We start from the raw sequence: 15,797 nt of genomic DNA, 5'->3' as shown, positions 1-15,797 counted from the left end.
ATGGGCTAGAGCGGAAGCTTCTGGCAACTCTTTGCTTAAAGAAGTCATCCCTGTAGTCCCCTCCACCACAAAACCTGTCCCAGGCAAAACTACCACATCGTTAATTAAAATTAAGTTTACCACCTTAGAAAACTAGAAACATTCTGGTAATGAATCTGCAAGGGACAAGACAGTTTTCTGGTGTTTCATTATCTGTAATCACAGCTAAATGTTCAGTTGTGACAAGGTTTCTGTAATTTAACACTGAACATAACCTTGGCTTGTGGCAGTATCTCAGATCAGTTTAGCTTCTAATAGATCTTTTCTCACTCAAACCTAGCATCAGTGGTTGAAAACTGCAGTAATTTCCAGAAGGCTGGAATGTGTTGGTGTTGGTGAAGAAGGATAAGATGATACATGAGGGAAAAAAAGTTAATGAGAAAACCTAAAGGATCAGGATGGAACAACATAAAATATTTAAATCCATAGTGTCAAATAGAATTCACCTCAGATTCTTCAGAATTAACCTGGTCAAATTGGGGGACACATTTAAACCACTAGCATTTTTGAGAGACATAATAGAGGCAGAATATGCATAAAGAGATTGGAGAGATTGCTAAACATAACACGTTTTGAGGCAACTATGACTTTCTGATCAATAGTATTAATTTCACTAACAGCTAAAGAACTAACATCACTCAAAGCCAGTACATTTCTCATGACTGCATTAGAAAAGAAAAAAAAGTGATGAAAATTAGTTAGTCTTGGCTCATTAGTTATGGCAGTTTTTCTCTTAAAGGGCAAAACTCACAGCTGTTACCAATTCATGTACTGCTATTAATTTGAAAGAACTATGCAATGTGATACTAGAAAAGGATCATACTCCATGTCTTCCTTTGATCAGGTAACAAACAAAATTTGGGAGTAGGAATAGATTTCTGCTACAGTATTTTTTCATCCAACTAGGAGGAGGATTTATATCCCAATGTTTGCTCTCAGTCTGTGTAAAAACCCAGCCTCACTTTTCTACATAAACAACAAGGAAGAAAGGCACCTGATGCCCATTCTTTTTGCTGAAGTCTGAGGTCAAACAGAAAGGGAGAAGTCTTTTCCATTGTGGTTATGCCCTATCTTCTTCCCTTCATCAAACTGCAAGGTAATAAGAAAGGTGAAATCTCCTGCTCTAATCTTCCTTATGAGCTGTGAATAAGTGATTGGAGAAGAGATGGCCAAAGCTGCAGAAATGGGAGTGGCAGGAATGCTTGAAAGACCTAGTGGAAAGGATGCTGGTTTACATTCCAGTGTAATAAATAAAACATTTTAACACTGATCAGGTCACATGAATATTATCTGTGACAAAAATTGCTATTCTATTTTACCTTCTGTCTTCATCCTCTTCATCACTGCTTTTCTTTGCCTACTCTGTGCTTCTCTACACAGAACTTTGCTACATATTTTTTCACATTCTTTGCCAGTCCTCTTCTGCCAGTCCTCCACCTGACCTCATTCTTTATTCATATTTTGTCTTGCTCTACTTATTCGTTCTTATTCATTCTTGTCTGTTGTTTGACTGGAGCAGTGCTATTGCCTCCTACTTGAAATTATGCCAAATTGTCGATATTTGAAGTAATTCTTGCCTACTTCAATTGGCATCATCACAGCAGCAACTTCATTCCATCTTCTTCCCCAAAAAATTATTCTGGGGAGAAAAATTTTATCATAGGAAAAAGATGTTCTCCTTTTCATGTATGTCCTTAGCTTAATATTTACAAGATTGCATATTTCACTAATGTTATGCTCTGGCACAGATGTGCAATTGGAAGGAAAAAAAAAAAGTATTTCATTGGTGTCTAAAGCACAAAGAAAAGTTAGGCTTTTTTCTTTTTTAATATAAAGGGACACTTATTTTGATAATATTGAATGTTAACTTCCCAAGCCACAACATAGAATCATAAAATGGTAGGGGCTGGATGCAGCTGTTGCCGTTTCTTCTATCATCTGACTGCACCAAAAGGAGTCTGGTTCATCTTAGTTACAACTCTTAAAGCTAGTTGTAAGCCCCTACAGGGTGCCCCTTGACCTCTTCTTCACCAAACTAAACAAGCCCAGCTCTTCTCAGAAGTTAGTGCCAATCATAGCAGTCTTTCATGGAACCATCTCCAATGTATCCTTCCCCATCTTGGACCAGGGAACCCAGCAGTAGACACAGAATCAAAGATGCAGTCTCACCAGTGCCAAATAGAAAGAAAATCTATTTCCCTTGCAAATTTCCCTGGTCACTTGTCATTTAATGTAGAGAATTACAGAGTTTACTTTTTATGCAGTGAGAATGGATGAGTCATATGCACTCTAGCTCCACCCTCACCCCATAACCCCCCTCCATCAGTATGCTATGCAATTTCTCAGTCTGTACTGATGCACAAGATTATTCTGCCTCAAATGCAGACATTTGGATCTCATACAAGCTAATGACAAAGCTGGCAGTAAGTCTGAATCTTCTGAAAGCCAGCACAGTATTACTGCCACACTCAGCAAGTAGCAAAGCAGCCTTAACCACAGTTGCTATTATTAGAAATTTGAAGTAATAAATTCTCCCCTTTCCCTTTTCTCTTCAGCACCACCCCATTCCACTTGTAATACTTTGTGACCTTCATGTGTACTAATGCATGATATATTTACATTCAGAAAATGCTTTTGATGACTCCTGGTTTTGTTGCAAGTGCACTTCGTGACAGTAGTCTTTTTTTTTGTTTTTTGAGACCTAACAAAACATGCAATCAGAAATACCTCCTCAAGCTCAATTCCAGTGGTCAACTATCACCTTTAGGTAACCACAGATGTCAGCAGGATTTGTATTTTTATGCCTGAGGGTAGAATTTGTTCCCTCAACAGTGTGGAAACTCATATTCCTCAACTTCAGTGTTCCCATGAATTTCAGTATCAACAGAAACTTTCACTGAGGCCTATATTCAAACTGAAGGACTGACCAAGAATCTATGAGTACACAGACATCTGTATGTGTAAATACACTGCTTTCAGCCTCTTATCTGCTATTGTTAATTGGTTCTTGGGAAGAACAACTTTCTCCCTCGACTGATTAAAAAAAGGTCCAAAAGACAAATAATTTTCCCTTAGGAATAAAACAGATGAGAGCAAATAGTGTCTTTTCAAAGCAGTTTCCTTGATTGCATATAGAACATAAAAGGAGTGAGGTTACTGATCATGGGCAGATTTCCAAAAGAGTTTAGGACCAAAACATTCATCTTGAGACATCATGAGACTGTAATCAATCATGAGACTGTAAAGTTTTCCTGGTGCAACAGCACCATGTTAAAGTATGAGCAGTCAGGTATCATCTGTGTTGACAAAGAGGTGGAGGAGGACAAGAAGAGGTGCCAGGGTAAGTCATGCAGTATCTGAAGCAGAAGAAGAAAGGATATATTAAATCTCTCGCTGCCAGTTTTGCCAGTTGCTGAGTGCTTTTGAAAATCTGATGCCTCATTTAGCTGACTAAAGAGTGATCGAGCTGCACCAGAAATACAGACCCAGCTGTCAGAGAAATGTCCTGGAGTAGGTTTGAAAATAAAAATAATATTTTTTCTCTATACAGAACACATTTATTTTAAAATATTTAATTAGTCTAAGTTTAGCTATGTATATATCACCTGAAAATAGAGAAGGCACACTACAATTATGTAGGTTAGCTCAAATGCATCCTGACTAAGACTTCATGCACTAGGAACAAATATTCATGACATGGCAGAGAAAAACATGACAAAGATTGCAGACTTTAAATTTTGATTTGAAGATTTTTTTTTTCCTTATCCATCCACCTAAAAATCAAAGTTTCATAGTCCAAGACTGTGAGAGTAGCTTTGGAATAGTCTTAAAACAGCTTCTATCAGCAATGGCTGTAATGGTTTTCATGTTTGAAAGTTTTTAAGACCTTTGAGAGCTCTCTGAATGCACCAAAGGGGGAATGGCCTTCTTCCAATTCTGTCATTATTTGAGTGTCATGCCTAGAAGCCATGAAATAAATTTCTACTTTATAAACAAAAGAGGTATGGATCATTATTGAAAAAAAAATAACAGGGTGTGGAGATAATGGAAAAATTGATGTGTTAGAATAAATGTGAGTTGAAAGGCAATCAGAAGCTTGTGACCTGAATGATCAAATGGCTCTGCAAAGTACATCACAGCTGTATGGCACTGTGTGCCTATAACATACCACTGTGCCCTACATGGCATACTCACGTTGTCACTTGACATTTCAGCATACCACACACCTTCTGCTTCACTGGGTTATTTACTTCTATGTGATTTATTACAAATCCCTGAAATCTATTGCATACCTACTGATCTGTTTCTGCACAAGAATTCATGAGGGTCACTCAAGTAAAAGAGAGAAATCTGCTTTTTTCATTTTCTTGACTGCACCTCCTCATCCCCATGCAATAAGAGACTAATTTTGCTCTCTTGCTTTTTAATTCACATTCTCTATCTCCATTCCCTCAGGAGTATTTCATCTTTCTGTGTGCCTAGGGACCTCCTGTTGTTTTGGCAGTACTTCTTGGTATGTCAGTACTCCAGAGGTCAGCTGAGGATAAACTCTAATTAGAAGACATTGAAAAGGCCACAGGGGGCAAAAATTCAAAACTGCAGATCTATCATTTTCTGTTAGTGATGTAGCACCTGAGCTGTCTATGTGCTTAAAATATGCGTTAATGTTTCAAATCTCTTCTTCAGTCTCCATTGGCACCTCCAGAGGAAATTACTTCAAACTATTCAGAGAGCAGCAATCTTGTTCTGGTCCTTGAAACCTTTCAAGCAACACACCCCCACACACCTGCATTATTTTCTCACCTCCTCCATATAAAAACAAAACAGAAACGTGAGAACTGTGGGCTGGAGATGGAGCTGCAGAAAGTGAAGTTGGAAGGATTAATTATGTAATACACCCCCTCTCCCGCCCTTACCCACAGCAACATGAGTGAGCTAAACCTAATTCTCCTAGCTGACAACTCAGAACTAGAAAGTGCCTGGAGGAGTGAAAACAAGATAAGTGTGAGGGGAAGGTGGCAATGCACACCCACAGAGGAAGATGTCATTAGGAAAAGGATAAAAAGAAATTCAAACCACCTTTATTCCTTTCCAAAACTGCTCCCTCTGCCCCTCCTTGCACTCTACCCCCCCTCCCCCCAATCCTTGCACTCTACCCCCCCGTGAGAAATATTGATGTTGCTTTTGCAGAATCCGAAAGAAAATAAGACAAGGAATTTTGACGGCTCTCTGCCTCTGTGTAATATAAATCAATGGTCTAACCATGACTGTTATCTGCCTCTGTGTAGTGTAAATAAGTGGATTAACCATGACTGTTATCTGCCTCTGTGTAGTGTAAATCAGTGGACTAACCATGAGACTGTTATCTGTTTGTTTGTAATTAGAGTTTAAATCTTAGGATTGTGGGGGAATCCACGATAAGATACAAAAACCAGACATCCTGTGAGGAGGATTTTAGGCGCCTCGAGAAGTTGTAAATCTTGGAGTACCTAATCAATGGGGAAACAAGGGAGGGAACCTTGTGGCCGGGATAGGGAATAAAAAGCCAAATGTTGTATCCATCGGGTGTGCCTACTAGCTAGGACACCCGCTCTTGCAAGAACGCTTAATAAAAGTGCTTCACTGCAGAGTCTGACCTGAGTCTTTCGCGAGAAAGCTTGTTTTGTTTCTCACCACCCCCCCCCCCCAATCCCCCTTTTCAGCAGAAGCTGTATCTTGATCAGGGCTGTATTCCTACAGTTAACGGCTACCTGACAGAGTGGGGATGCTGCTGAAAACATTCAAGTAAAACAAGCTGGGAGCACACACTTGAGAAGATAAATTAATAAAACAGGTTTGCTACTTAAAGGAAATAAGCTGGAGCAGATTTCTTTGGTTGCCAAGAGCCTTGCTGAGAATCCTTGCAAAGAAAAGTGTTTCTGATTCAAAAGGAAGGATGGGGAAGAGAAAAGAAAATTGTGCATGTGTGTGCATACATGTGAATGCGTGCTAGTGTTGAGAGAGTGTGGGCGATGGGTGGGGGCAGCTTAAGATAATGTTGGCTTTTTTTTCTCCTATGAAAGGCACGTGAATGCAATTCTCAAAGAACAGCACCAAGCTTTGCTCAGGATCATTAGGGGAGAGGAGAGGGGGGGAGGGAAGGAGAGGAGGGATTTTCAGAAGGCATTAATAGAAAGAGGGTGGCAAATTCTGGGACCATCTTTAAAGGAAGTTTCCTGGGACCTAGAAATAAAGAAGCCTAAAGAAGAAAAACAAAAGGCTATGATTTCCTTGTCCTGTTGCTTTGTCTCTGGCTCCCTCGGTCTCTGGAAGAGTAGCCACAGAATGCAAAGATGCCCAGCAGGTCACTGCACACCCAAGTTCAGTTTAGCTGCTGCTTCTCTCCTGTTTAGCCCGACTGCTTTCTCTGAAGGACTCACAGCCTGACACCTTTTTCGTTTAACCTGAAGAGTGTGTGCTGCTTTTCCCTGCCCATCTCAAGAGCCCGCTGGAGGTGGAGGAGACGGGAGAAAGAGGAGGACTTGAAAGTGCCCAAGAGCTCCCGATGCTAAGAGGAGACAAACATTCCCGTGGACGCAGAACGGACGAAGCTTACTGATTTATTGCTGGTTTCCTTCTCCCCCCGCCTCCCTATCCTTTGGCGCACACGAGCGTTCGGAGATCTTTGAAAATAAAAACCGAAACCCCAGCCCCGAAGCCCCAACCCCTTGGCTAGCTCTTATGGGAATGAAACACTCCTCCCGCTGCCTGCTCCTGAGGAGGAAAATGGCGGAGAACACTGCCGACAGCACAGAGGTAAGAATGCGAAGCACCCAAGCTCCCCCAGCCCAGATCCCTTACCAGAAGCAACGGCAAGTGCGGTTAAGCTTGCCTGGCTACCTCGTCTCCCCACTGCCACAGCCGCCTGCCTGCACCCGCCGCCCTCCTTCCCCGCGGGCCGCGCGCCCGGCGGCGCCCTCCTGCCGACAGGCTGCCCCCTGGAACCGCCGTTCTGCGGCCGCTTCCCCGAGGAGCCGGGCGGGCACGGGGGCCTGAGAGGAGAACAGGGGATGCGCAGCGGGAAGAGAGGTAGGGCGGTTGTTTTTGCTGAAAGGGACTAAGGCGGTCTTTTGCTGTCGCGTGTTGGCCAACCGAGTGCTTTCCGCGGGGAAGAACGCAGCGGAGCCTTTGCTAGTGAAATCCTAACACGAGTATCCGTGTCTATACAGCATCTTGGCTATTACAGAGCGGAGCTGCCGGAAGTGGGGGCAGAGGGCGGGCGGCGAGTTCCCCCTTGTGTTCGACTGGCCTGAAAGGTGCCGGGAATAGCTTTGCGTTGCCAACGGACCGAAAGGACACTGTTTTTTCTGCAAGAAACCCGCCCTCCGCCGTTACCTTCAGCTTCCTTAACATTAGGGTTGAGCGGTCTTTGTTTACTTGTGTAGGGCTGTCTTAACCTCACTGAGACTTCTCAAGGGATCCAGCCGTGTGCAAAGTCTCAGATCTGGAAAAGGAAAAGGATGCCGTCCCAGCTTTTCTGGGAGCATGTGCGGAGGACAGACAGGCGACAAAGTGCTAGTGTGTGTCAGACTCTCCGTTTCTATTAATAGGCTATGCCTAGCACTCTGACTGAACGCTTAATACATGGTTAAGCTATAATGCAGCATAGCCCTGTACTGACCCCCAAGGACAATGCACCCCAACCAGTCTCAGCAGCCATACCTTTACATGCAGGGGTGGCAGTGACCCTCCACCCCAGTTGCCCTTCAGAGGTAATGAAAAAAGCACTACTTCAGTGTGAGCGAGCATGTGACTGTTCCTTCCTTTATTCTTCCAATGTCTCTGCCTAATATCTCCTCTTTTCAGATAGTTCTCTCTCAGGTAGGTGTCCTACTCCCTCATGAATGTCACGTTTCTCTTCCTAATACTGCTTTTTCTGCTTAGCCTTCATAAATACGCCTTCTTTGTCATGCCAGTTGAATAGCACAATTTTCTTAAATTTACGTGATAAAAGCACTACATCAAAGAACATGTGTGCTACTGCATTATGACCCTATAGAGTTCTGTTTGCAGAAGAGGCATCTATAAATAGGAAGCAGTCTGGCTGCACATCTATTAACTGTTGTAGTACTGATAGCACACATCGCATTAAAGGTCCCAGGATCCTGGGCAGTATTGCAGAGAAATATAGAAGCACAGACAGTACTTTTCAAAGCCTTTCTTCAATGGATCTTGTCTTTAGACAGGGGAAATAGGTGAGAGGAATTCTTTAAATATTCCTCTTTTATTTCAATTCACTATTAGTACTTTTGTTTTGTTTAACCACCTTTGTCTTTCTGATTGTCTGGGGCTGCACAACTACAATGTAATTGTATGGAAAATATCTTCTTTACAGTTTAATTGCAGTGCTGCATACAGGTTAAGAAAACATTAAAATGCTGGGCTTCCATTCCTCAGAGTACCCATCAGTAACAGATTTGTGAAACAAGAATTAAAATACTGAAGATTAGGTCTACCCTGCCACACTTGTAACTTATGAAAATCAGAACTGATACATTTTAAACACCTGCCAGGAATTCCTCTATTTTATTTTCATATTTCTGATGTTAAGATCTGTTACGCATCAAGAGAAGCTATCTGCATACATGCAGACTTAGAATTGCACCAAGCAAAATATGCTAACACCTTTGGAGCTCTTTCACTTGTAAAGCATCTATATTTAGCAAAGTCATATGATACCAGTTTGACCTTCAAACAGTTATTTCTACCAAACTTAGCAAATGCTCTGTGACAGAAGGAATACAGGACAAATCACAGTGTCAGAGAAAATCTAGAACTGATACAAATTTGCTTTGTTTGAAACCAATGGGTTACTAGCAATATCCATGATTTGATACTCAGTAAATTTCCAGTATATTTTCATGCCATGTGATTGGCATGATGTAAAAAAATGTCAGCTATAATGAGAGATAAAGAGTTAAAATTTTAACAAATGGTCAAAATGCCCCACTTTCCAAACAGCATAACTCTTCTGTCTCTTACTCAGACTTGAGCCAATTACTTATGTTACAGCTTGATAGTAATTTTTTAAAAAAGTCTACCACAACTAAGACATCAAAGTTTTGCTCAGGTATGGCAAGCATAACATTTCAGTAGTATGGAAATTTTAAAATAAAACATCAAGACAAAGAAACTTTTAATTCCTCAGCTACCCTCTGACTACCATAGTGCTCAGTCATTAGCCTAAAGAGCTTAAAGAAATTATGACAACAAATTCAGACAAGGGAAAACCAAAGCTATAGTGAGACAATACTCAACTGTTTCCTCAGACCAGAACACAAGTGAGTAGAAAAACAATAGCTCACTATTATAACTTTCCAGTTAAGGAAGACAGCTCCTGTTACCAAGACCACAGAGAAGCTTGTTCCCATGGTACCAGATTGTACTGAGACGTTTACATTACCAGTATCTCTGTAGCCTTATCTTGATACGAAATGTAGTTAAGTGAATGGAAGTGTTGCCACAGGTCCCGTTGGATCTTGGATAAGGCTCAGAATAGCTTTGTAATTTTGTAATACTGATAACAGCTTGATATCAGTCTGTCTGTCAGTTTAGGCAGAGCCAGTGGTTTGGGGTTTTTTTCGTATGTGTTTATAGCTGTCCTGAGAGTATACACAGTGCTTCGTATAAAAACAAAAGGCAAGGGGAATAAAACCGTGTCTTTGATTTAGAGCATCACTGAAAACCATAGAGGTCCTACTAATGGGAAATTTGCTGGAATGGTTTCAGATCCTTGTTTGGAGTACACGGTGAAAACAAAGATTCAGAAAGTCTTTATTCCCCATAGCTATCCCATTAACTTCAAAAGAAGTTGTATTGGAAACAAAAGCTGTAGAATCTCTCCTCAAGATACAAAAATGAACCTATGTATCTTTAGTCATGAAAGAAGACTTGTCGAAGTAGAACAGGACTGTCTGCATAAATAACAGGTCTAGGTTTGAGTTCTCTGCAAGTAATTAAAGGCACTCAGAAAACAAAGTGAAAGAAATTGTTCTTTATAGAACATGTGCACAAAGACTGCAAAGTTCATGGTGCTGATCAGCTATAGATTTGATGTCTGGGTTGTTTTATTTTAAATTTATTAAATGGAAGCCATATTAATAGTAGACCTGATATCAGTGATGTGGAACAGAGTGAAAGAAGCCAGATTTCAGAAGAAATGTGCCAGAATGTAGTAGCTGAACCTATTCCAGGTGAAAGAAATAGAACCATAGAATAGTTTGGGTTGGAAGAAACACTTAAAGTCATATAGTTCACTCTCCTTGCAATGAGCAGTGACATCTCTCTCTAATCTGACCTTGAATGTTTCCAGTGATAGGGCATCTACCACCTCTTTGGGCAGTCTGTTCCAGTGTTTCACTGCCCTCATTTTAGAAAAAATCTTCCTTAAATCTAGTCTAAATACACCCTCTTTTAGTTTAAAACCCCTTGTCCTATTCCGACAGTCCCTGCTAAAAAGTTTGTCTTCATCTTTCTTATAAACCCTATTTAAGTACTGAAAGGCTACAGGAAGCCCAAAATGCTAGGGTTGTATGCACATCTAACAAACATATACATCTATTGGTAACAGTTCCATTGCTGGAATCTGAAACTGGGATGGTTTTGTACAATGTAATCTCAGAGTAACTTTGTGAAAGGTAATCCTATGCTGAAGACTTTGCAGTGTCTTTAGAGAGAAAAAAAACACCTATTTCATTGCTAAGAATAGAAACATTAGGTAATTTATTAATAGTAGCAAAATCAAGTGCTCAGTAAATGTCCTGTTATACAAAGCTTGAGTTTTGATTATTAAAAAAAAAATTTGTTGGAAGATGTGGTGTAACAGGCATAAAAGATGTGCTTCCCCATACAAATAAATATAACGATCTAGTATCATGAGATCCAGGCCTGTGAAAGTAACTGCACTGTTACTAGAAGCAGGGAGATTTATAGTGTCTTACCTGCATGAAATCCAGCCATACTATTGTAGAGGGGAGAAGATACTGTAAAATCTGTTGACATGATAAGCTTTGTGATTCATGAGAAGGAATAGGAGTTTCTCCTTAACAGGTTAGGAAAGTACAAATGAACACAAGTAGAGCTATAGTATGCAATTACACCAGATGATTGTAGAGCTATACTTTAACCTCTCTGAGATTTCCCATTCATACTGTTGAATTCTGTGATTTATTGGTGAAAGATGTTGTAGAATTTAGATTGTTATTTAGTGTTACTAAATGTCCTAAAACACCATATATGAAGGAGTGGTGTTTACTCAAGAGAGAAATAGCTTTGCTATGTGGTGTACTACTTAGACTAACAGAAGTCATGACAGATCTGGCATGGTGTCAGATAGCTAGCTGAAGAAGCAGCTTATGACATACCTTTCAGCCTTACTAAATGGTGTGCCACATGCTTATGTCACATAATTTTGAACAGGAAAAGTTGTGGTAGCTAATGTGTACAAGTAGTATAGACAAGCTATAGAGTCAAGAGCAGTGTCCCAGGCTCTAAATGTTTTGCACTGAGGACAAAGCAGTCAGAAAGCTGCCCCATGATGTCAGTGATGATTGTTTCACTGTGAGTGCAGTGAAATCCTCAAGGGCTATAGAGGCAGCTCATGAGTTAAAACACAAGAATGCCACTACACCACATTTTGATCTTGTACCGTGTTCCTACTAGGACTAAATAGCTCGTAGTACTTAGGCTAGTAACAAAGCAATTCTAATATTGTCATAGGGGCTTTTTTGATCTCTAGCCAATTTAGGAGTGAGAGAACAGAAATATGTCTCTGAGCTATCTTCTCATACCAACTTCAGCTGTGCAGAATGTTAATTTACCTCAGCTGAAGATCTCTGTGTGCATTTCATTCTTTTTGCAGTTTTAATACTAAAAATTCAAGACATTGACCATAATGTTTTGGCCTCACTGAAGAAATAACTTTTGGTTGGCATTAATAATATTAATAGGATCCAAAAATATTTATACTTAAATAAAGAATAACAGCAATCACTTAAAGCAGAGTTTCAAGATAAAGATATCTTGAAGATATCTTAAAGGTATCCTCTGTCAGCGTAGAGTTGTTCTAGTGAACAGCACTGGAGTGTCAAGAAGACTGGTACTTTTTAGAAAGAGTATGTTTCATCTTGGTAGCATCATGGGCCAGGTCGTGTTGTGTCATTGTGGCAATGCTAAATGAGAGGTTCCCTGCTAAAGAGCACTTTGCAGAGAAGTTGCTGTAATAACTGAGGTTGGAAAAGGAGTCTATCGATGACCACCTTGAGAGTTGTTGTACCTCCACACCAAAAGTTCTTAGATTTTTTTCAAACATACTTTAATGAATTATAATATTAATACTATGACAGTGTGTATAAAGTACCATTTCCACTAGGTAAAACTGAGTATTCTAATCACGCCTGCTGGAAACAAAGGCATTCTGACATCAAGACAGGTTTAATCTCATATAAATGCACCAGTTTCAGCAGAATTATTTGTTTTCTATATAGATTCAAAGCTAGCTCACATCTATATATGAAATTGTACTTAAAAGCATGAATCACCAGTAGTTTTGCTCAAAAATAGAGTTTTCATCACTCCGTTTCATGACGGTATAAAAATTTTAGGAGTATACTTTCTCATCTCTTTCTTAACTGTGTTTAAAAGGTGGGACTGAAATAGCAAAACCTTATTCTCTTGTTAACACAAAGATAAACAAGCCTGATTTATATTAACATGACTATCAGCAACTGCTTTTGAAATACATTATGTAGATATCTCTTTAATGGTTGTAGTTCAGAACTTATTGAAGGTAACGTAAACTGATGAAATCTTTCAACACTACAGTAAATGATAGAAATCAATGCAAAAAATGTGGAACACACTGGTTTGCTCATGTATGTCAGTATCAGTCACCATGACTGACTATTGTACAATCAAGTTCCAGGATATTTTAAAACACTCCTTATTCACCCTGTATAATATGGAACAAAAGTAATTTTGTTCTGAATGTTAGATACATATCCAAGTTTCTTAAATAACTGCTGAAAACACATTGAAGTCAACTGTGGTATTTGCAGCCCTCTTAAAAATAAATATATTGCCCAAGCCTGGTTATTAATCTTAAACACACATTATATGCTTACTTACAAAGTCACTTATCATGTATATGTGTCTTTGTATATACACAAAATGTTTTATATTTCCATAAATTCAAACTGCATATTGTGCTGTGACTTTCATGTCTTTGTGCACAAAGGTTGTCTGTGTTATTAAAACTATGTCAGAGAAGGACACTGCAATGTCAGTTGGGATGATACGCTGTAAACTGCTAAAATCTTGGTTAAAGTCTTACACCACATGGGGTTTTTTTTAATATACATTTATCTGTTGACAAAGAAACTGTATTTTAAAAGGCAATTTCACAGAAAAGTCCTAGCTATTCATTCAGTAACATCAATTATCTTCTCTGACTTCCTCTTTATGGGTGTTCTGGCAAAATTCAGTTTCGTTGTGGAGAATTACAGGAAGATACAGCCTTCCATTTCAAGTTGAAATAACAAGCTCACATTTCAGATATAATGCTAACAAAGCTCTACAGTGAGTTTAAATTCAAGTAACTTGGTGAGCTGTTAGGAATACAAACTCTCAATTAAAAATTGGAGCATTTAAAATATTTGGGGTTTTTTTGTTAGATCTCTTCCAAGAATCCACACGTTTGATTCTGCAATTAAATATAACTGGTCTTGTTTTCTTAAAATGTGTAGCATCTACACATCTCAGAGGTCAGAGAATAAGACAGCATACTTTGCAATATAGATCAGCTCAAAGTGTGTAAAATGCAGTTTATGTACTCTGACAGAAGTCATTGATTTGGACATTTTTGCTAGTAAAAATACATTGAAAAATATGTAAAAGCCTGGTTCTCAAATGTTTTTTCTTCAAAAGCTCTTCAGAGTTTAGGCACTGTTGCTGTTATTCCCTCTCAGACCATTTAAGCACCTTTCACCACCCAGAGAATCTCTTGTAGACAAAATATATTCATCTCAAAAGTACAAAGCAATTATTTGTTGTCTAATATTTCAAAGGCAGTTAAGATTAACAAATTTTTAGGGAAAGCCTATAATTTCCAACATAAGACACACGAAGAGTCTTTACTGGCCAAGTAATCATGGAGCAGGTGAAGGGTCAGATTCTGCTGCTGTTGTTTTGTGTTGCTTCATGATCATGCTTCATGTTGCTGTTGACATCTTTAGACTCCTTTAGCATGTTTTATCTCTTCACATTATTGTTTTTCTTCCTTAATCCTTTAAATTTGTGTTTAAACTAATTTTATCTTTCATGGCTTTATGCTACAGATTTTGCCAAAGTTTTCTCTTAGAATTTAGAATTTTTTACATCTGGGCAGCTGATAATTGCTAGTCCTTTAATCATACTACTGAACCCCTAGGAGGAGGGGTTGAAGGCTATAGAGGGTGCATACAGCAACTAGGAAGGCACTTAAGCTAAATGGGTACTTCTGAAAACAGTAGGTGTAGATTTCTGGGTGTGTAGTTCAGCTTGGGGGCAGGAAGGCTCTTCAGAGGGACATGGATAGGCTGGATTGCTGGGCCAAGGCCAATTATGTGAGGTTCAACAAGGCCAAGTCCCAGGTCCTGCACTTGGGCCACAACAACTCCATGCAATGCTACAGACTTGGGGCAGAGTGGGTGGAAAGCTGTCTGGAGGAAGCAGATACCTGGGGGTATTAATTGAGAGATGGCTGAATATGAGCTAGTAGTGTGCACAGATGGCCAATGGCATCCTGGCTTATATTAAAAATGGTGTGACTAGAAAGAGCAGGGAAGTGCTAGTGAGGCTGCATCTCATACTGTGTTCAGTTTTGGGCTCCTCACTACAAGACAGACATTGAGGTGCTGGAGTGTGTCCAGCCAACAGTTCTATGTTTAGCTTTATTACTTTACATTAGTTTAATTCTTTTGATTTTTGGATATGACTTAACTATCTCTGATGCCAATATAAGGTCAATATCCTACTTAATCATCTGGTTTTAATGAGAAATCCTAAGTTAAATTAAGATGGTAATATTTATTTGGACCTTTTTAAGGAGGCGGGGGAAACGATGTTGTCAGTCTCCTTTCTTCCTTCATCTTTTAGTCAGTTAGCTCTTCATGGTGCAGTGTTCAAAAGCAGACTTAGTGCCTGTCACATACAGTTTGTATTAGTGGTGTTGCTGGTGACAGAACAGTGCATTTCTCTGACTCACATTATGCTTCAGAATTCTGCTGAAAATTACCATCGTTGGCAGAAAAAGGAGAAAAATAACCCCTGATTTTTATTTAGTGCTATGAATGGTTTTACCTCCAGTGATTTAGTGTCTCCAGAAAACTCATTTTTACAAGCCTTTTGCAGTGCTTAAGTTCCTGAACAGGTTCAAGAGTTATTCAAGTCACTCTTTGGGGATCTTAGAATTATAGAATTATAGAATAATAGAATGTTAGGGGTTGGAAGGGACCTTTAGAGATCATCTAGTCCAACCCCCATGCAGAAGCAGGTCAACCTAGATCAGATCTCAAAGGAACATGTCCAGGCGGGTCTTGAAGACCTCCAAGGAAAGAGACTCCACACCCTCCCTGGGCAGCCTGCTCCAGTGCTCCCTCACCTAAACAGTGAAATAGTTTTTTCATGTCTTTGAGGGGAACTTTTTGTGTTCCAGCTTCATCCCATTACCCCTTGTCCTATTA

The 15,797-nt window shown here is 39.7% G+C and overlaps 1 protein-coding gene across 1 annotated transcript in view; it reads left to right on the top strand.

Annotated features, from left to right (window-relative positions):
- The first annotated feature begins 6,759 nt into the window (after positions 1–6,759).
- The window catches only part of PRMT8 (protein arginine methyltransferase 8), a 48,982-nt gene continuing 39,944 nt past the window's right edge, over positions 6,760–15,797 (top strand). The window contains exon 1 of the mRNA XM_061988831.1: positions 6,760–6,834. Coding sequence (XP_061844815.1) covers positions 6,760–6,834 — 75 coding nt within the window. The remainder of the gene's footprint in view (positions 6,835–15,797) is intronic.

Source organism: Colius striatus, chromosome 1 (assembly GCF_028858725.1).
Source record: "Colius striatus isolate bColStr4 chromosome 1, bColStr4.1.hap1, whole genome shotgun sequence".
NCBI lineage: Eukaryota > Metazoa > Chordata > Aves > Coliiformes > Coliidae > Colius > Colius striatus.
The sequence above is the reverse complement of the archived record's forward strand: the minus strand, read 5'-3'. Positions and strand labels throughout refer to the sequence as shown.